The sequence below is a fragment of the Primulina eburnea genome, chromosome 11, assembly GCF_022965805.1.
Source record: "Primulina eburnea isolate SZY01 chromosome 11, ASM2296580v1, whole genome shotgun sequence".
Classification (NCBI taxonomy): Eukaryota; Viridiplantae; Streptophyta; class Magnoliopsida; order Lamiales; family Gesneriaceae; genus Primulina; species Primulina eburnea.
Window position 1 is genome coordinate 9,240,463 of NC_133111.1, and position 6,022 is coordinate 9,246,484.

At 38.9% G+C, this 6,022-nt stretch overlaps 1 protein-coding gene across 1 annotated transcript; it reads left to right on the forward strand.

The window, feature by feature from the left end:
- Positions 1 to 1,188: 1,188 nt before the first annotated feature.
- LOC140805073 (uncharacterized) lies at positions 1,189 to 5,501 on the forward strand. Its single transcript, XM_073161256.1, is given in 3 exon segments — positions 1,189 to 2,914; positions 2,916 to 4,362; positions 4,781 to 5,501. Coding segments are annotated over 3 exon segments (3,345 nt in total). The 5' UTR covers positions 1,189 to 1,516; the 3' UTR covers positions 5,281 to 5,501.
- Positions 5,502 to 6,022: the final 521 nt, after the last annotated feature.

Genomic DNA, 6,022 nt, shown 5'->3' on the forward strand with positions numbered 1-6,022 from the left:
TGCGCGAGGTGTTCTGTCCTCGCACAATTTTCGTGTTTTCTCAATCTTTTCCGGTCCGATCATTTTCGTTTATAATCACCTCAATTATTACCGAATCATTTCAAATTACGGTAATCGAATTCTCGGACCTTACACATAGAGAGAATAATCCGATTATTTTTTAATTTTTATATAGTTTCATATAAAGTTTTCCTTATTTTAATTTTAATCTCAATTCATCATGTAAATTAAACTTTGTAATTCGATGACAATTAGTTGGGTGGCTTGTGACATTAATTACAATTCAGGTCCGCGTAAAACGTTCACGTACGAAGTAACAATATAATGGAAAATTCGGCTCTGGCCTTAACCCTAACTTCATAGCCAACGACTATAATTGATTCGGGGTTATGAGTTTCGATTGGCATCACGATCCTACAACTAGGGCAATTCCTTTATTGTAGGGTTGGATTTTTCCAATATAATCACAATTATGTTGGATGTAATAATTATCTTTGATATGTAGAGCAACCGAAACATGATATTCGAGCTGCTATAAGGTTTAAAATATCTGAGTCGTATCGTTGCCATCAGTTATAACTTTTGATAAAGTGACAATCGCTCGGTACATAGTCAAAGTCACATGTTTATTCTCATTGATTGCAAGTAGTGCAATAATTGAGAGTAGATTGTTGAGTGTAATAATTATCCTTACCGGATAAAACAATCGAAACGTGGTGATTGAGTTGTTGTACAATTTAAAAGATTTAAATCACACAGTTACCACCGACTATAATTTTTGGTAAAATAATAAACGTTGAATCCTGCAAATTATATCCTTTCATATTTATATGATCATCATTATATAGTAATCGACCAATAGTTTAGAATGTCATGGTTCAGTGACAAAATTTTAAAAATCCAAAAGATTATTATAAAAATAATAAAATTTAAAATAACAAATTTTACTTAGATAATTATGTTGATTAACTATCAATTTTTTTAAAGAAAAAATTGTATATCTAAAATTTAAATTTTACATATTTTGTAAACTTTTTTAGACAAAAACTACTTGATATTATATGTAAACGAACAATGATTCGTACACGTAAAACACAACATGAAGATATTCTTTAAAAATAAATAAATAAATAACTTGAATAAAAATAAAAATTACTAATATATATTTTAAAAAATCGAAGTGGCTACTCAGAATATCACATTACATTTCTCCCCATCATTTTCTTTATAAAACAAACACAGAAACAGCCATTTCTCTTCCAACATAACATAAAACCTCCATTTCAACAAATCCAAGAAAAAAGCGCTCCCAAAATTCCATCTCGCTGCGCAAACATTGTGGCCTAGCTGTTGTTCTTGGATCCTGAGATTCTGGCTTTCTTAATAATATTATATCCCCTATAATTAAACCACCTTTATTAACTAAAATCATATAGCCCACAAAACATGATCTCGTGTTCCTCCCAATACTGCTTCGAGTAATCTGTGCGTGGCAGCATAGTTTTGTTTATCTGTAATGCCTGTTCGTCCATGGCGGCCCCGCCTTCTCTTCTTTTTCTTCTCTTCTTTTCTCTCATTCTTCTATTTTTCGCCATCTTTGGCAATCAATCCACAGGGTGAATCTCTTCTTTATTGGAAGAGAAGCTTTAATGCATCGGCGGAGGCGTTGAGTGATTGGGATTCGACAGATGAAACTCCATGTCGATGGTCTGGTGTAACCTGCAACTTCAAGAATGAAGTTGTGGAGATAAACTTGAGGTACATTGACTTGCATGGAAATGTTCCTGATAATTTCACTTCTTTGGAGTACTCTTTAGCTAAACTTGTCCTGTCGGGGACGAATCTAACCGGTTCGATCCCTGAGGGAATCAGCAATCTTCAAGAATTGAGGGTTCTGGATTTGAGTGACAATAAGATATATGGCGAAATACCGGGTTTTATCTGTCACTTGCCTAAACTGGAGCAGCTTTATCTCAACACAAATCTGTTGGCGGGCTCAATTCCAGGCGAAATCGGGAACCTGACAGCCCTGGTTGAGTTGATCATATATGATAATCAGCTCAGCGGGGAGATTCCAGGCAGCATTGGAAATTTGAAGAATCTTGAAGTGATTAGAGCTGGTGGGAACAAGAATCTTGGAGGTTCTATCCCTCAAGAAATCGGAAACTGCACAAATTTAATATTGGTAGGCCTGGCTGAAACCAGCATTTCTGGGTTTCTTCCTACTTCCATTGGCATGCTGAAAGAGCTCCAGACTCTTGCCGTGTATACAGCTCTTCTTTCAGGACAAATTCCTCCAGAACTCGGTGATTGTGCTGCGCTGCGGAATGTTTATCTCTATCAAAACACACTCACCGGCTCGATCCCGACTAAACTTGGAAGGCTGCAGAATTTGGAGAATCTCTTGCTGTGGCAGAACAATTTGGTCGGCACAATTCCTCCAGAGCTTGGAAACTGTAATAAATTACAAGTGATTGATGCTTCGATGAATTCTTTAACCGGTGGGATTCCAGAATCTTTTGGGAATTTGACCCTGTTGCAGGAGTTGCAGCTGAGCGTGAATCAAATTTCCGGCACGATTCCGGTTGGGCTTGGGAATTGCCGAGCTCTGACTGATATTGAGCTCGATAACAATCAAGTAACTGGAACAATTCCTGCAGAATTCGGGAATCTGATAAATTTGACTATTTTGTTTCTATGGCAAAATCGTTTGGAGGGGAATATTCCTCCATCTTTATCTTCTTGTAAGAACCTGGAAGCTATTGACTTGTCGCAGAATGGATTGACAGGTCCGGTACCGAGCAGTATTTTTGGATTACCGAATCTAAACAAGTTGTTACTGCTGTCAAATAATCTTTCTGGTTCTATACCACCTGAAATTGGGAATTGTTCTTCGCTGATTCGGTTCCGAGCGAAGTAACAATATGCTGAGCGGGAATCTGCCCCCGGATATTGGGAGGTTGAAGAATTTGAATTTCTTGGATCTTGGAATCAATAGGCTTTCCGGGATTGTGCCAGTTGAGATATCTGGTTGCCAAAATCTCACTTTTCTTGATTTACATTCTAATTCGATAACTGGGAACTTGCCGGATGATTTGAATCGGCTTGTTACTCTACAGTTTCTTGATGTTTCTGATAATCTCATTGAAGGCACTTTGAATCCAAGTCTTGGTTCATTGATTTCACTCACCAAGCTCATTCTCGGGAAGAACAGGCTATCTGGTTCGATCCCTAGTGAACTAGGTTCGTGTTCTAAGCTTCAGATGCTTGATTTAAGCAGCAATGAGTTAGAGGGTAATATTCCGGGGAGTCTAGGGAAGATTCCTGCATTGGAAATTGCTTTAAATTTGAGCTGTAATAGACTTTCGGGTTGGATCCCAAAGGAGTTCGCCGAGTTGGACAGGCTTGGAGTGTTGGACATTTCTCACAACCAACTCTCCGGGGACCTACGTTATCTAGCCGCTCTTCAGAATCTTGTGGTTCTAAATGTATCATACAACAATTTCTCCGGACAATTGCCAAACACGCAGTTTTTCGCCAAGCTGCCACTCAGCGTCCTAGCTGGCAACCCCGACTTGTGCTTTTCAGGCAACAAACAGTGCTCGGGTAATGAGGGTGCGGCTGCCAGGCACAAGAAGTCCGCAAGGGTGGCGATGGTGGTGTTGATTTGTACGGCCTGCTTGTTGATGTTGGCCGCTCTCTACATCATCCTCGGGGGCAGGATGCGCGGTCACGGGCCCCACGAGTGCGATTTGGACAACAGGGAAGATGTAGATTTAGAGGGTCCGTGGGAGGTCACATTGTATCAAAAGTTCAATTTATCTATCAACGACGTTGTAAAATCTTTAACATCTATTAACCTAATTGGTCATGGTCAATCAGCCATAGTATATCGAGCAGTAACCCAGTCCGGAACCATCATCGCAGTTAAAAGATTTCGAGCATCCGAGAAGTACTCATCATCCACATTCTCATCCGAGATCACGACACTAGCTCGTATTCGACACAGAAACATAGTTAGACTTCTAGGTTGGGCGTCCAACAGGAAGACCAAACTTCTGTTCTACGACTACTTGCATAACGGTACATTAGGCGACTTGTTACACGAGGGGCAAGGGGACAAGATCGAATGGGAGATCCGATTCAAGATAGCGTTAGGAGTTGCCGAGGGCTTGGCCTACTTGCATTGCGATTGCAGGCCACCTATCCTACATCGAGATGTGAAGACACAAAACATACTCTTGGGGGAAAGATATGAGCCATGCTTAGCTGATTTTGGACTAGCAAGGTTTGTTGAAGATGAAAATGCTGCGTTAGCAGCATATCCCCAACTAGCTGGATCATATGGATATTTTGCTCCTGGTAAATTTCTCTATCACTGTTCCCTATTTTGCTCAAAAAACCATGCACTTATTATTTGTGATTTTACACTTTATGAATTATTGAAATACATTTTATTTTTCACAGTATAATCTGTCAGTTTCATATAGTACTGAACATATAATTGGCAGCAGAGATCATTTCAGTTATAATAATTGCTTAATAATAAAATGTGGTTGGAAACTTCTTTGGATATTACATGTAATTGTGTTTCCATCTTATGCTTGCTAATTGTGGGGACTTATGCATGTGAAGTCATGTGATTGCTTCAACTTTATCCTAATTAATTTGTCTTTATATATTTGTCCCCTACTATGATATGATGCCCCAACGAGTTCACCAAGAAATTTTATTTCCAACCATGTCAGATTGATAAGTTGTGTCCTTTTGAACTTCGCAGAGCATGCTTCCATGGTAAAAATCACAGAAAAGAGCGACGTATATAGTTACGGTGTCGTGCTGTTGGAGATTATAACCGGGAAAAAACCGATCGACCCCTCGTTGGGAGAGGGACAGCACTTGATTCAATGGATAAGAGACCACTTAAGGGATAAAAAGGACCCAGTCGATCTCGTTGATCAAAACCTCCAAGGCCATCCGGACACACAAATACAAGAAATGCTCCAAGCTCTCGGGATCGCGCTCCTATGCACGAGTAATCGTCAAGGGGATCGTCCCACGATGAAAGATGTTGTTGCGTTGTTGAAGGAGATCAAGCACGAGCAAGTAACGGGAGGCGATCAAACTCAGAAGCCCGCCAGTAAATCGTCGAACAATTGCGAGGTTTCGTCGTTTTCTTCCTCGTCTGTGACACCGGCTCAATTGTTGCTTCTCCAAGTGTCATCTAATTGCTCCCTGGCTTACTCCTCTTCTTCCACAAATTACAATGGGAATCAATAAAATACTGTTAGATGCAATGCATTAATGAATAGTGGTGACAGTTTGTGCTTGAACTTGTATAGAGTAATTAGGATAATTGATTTGGTTAAAGGAAAAATTTATCCTTCTTTGTATCCCAAAACAGTGCAAAATCAGAAGGATTTTACTAACTTCAAAGTCAATATTTGCTCCTTAAGACTTGTATTTGATCAGAAACTACGGTGATTATATATATGCATAATTCATTAATTTCTGTATAATTTTTTTTTAAAAAAATGTGTATCTTAAATTTTAGAATTTTGTTTTTGAAAATTATAATCACACTCCTGAATGTCTCGAATCATTCATTCTATCAATTTTCGATCCATATCCAACTCAGCTAAAAAAAAAAAAAGGATTGTGATTGTCTCAAGGGTAGCTTGAATGGTAGGGCGTAGTGAGCCCCTACCAAAATGCCAGAGGTTCAATCCATATCTGTTTATGTCATCCCAATTTTGGTTGTCACACCACCAAAAAGTCAGGAGTTTAATCCATATTTGCCTCTATCATCTCAATTTTGAGCTACTACACGGGGGTTTATCGACTCAGCGTGGTTTACAAGGTGCTGCATTGATCATGTGGGTTTACTCAGAACGTGACAAAAGTACTTAACGTGATTTGCAAGCTATTCTTTTGATCTTTTGAGTTTACTCAGAGTACAACAAAAATAACGGTTGTAGAAAAAATAAGATGCTATACATACATGTATATATTGTTTGGTGGA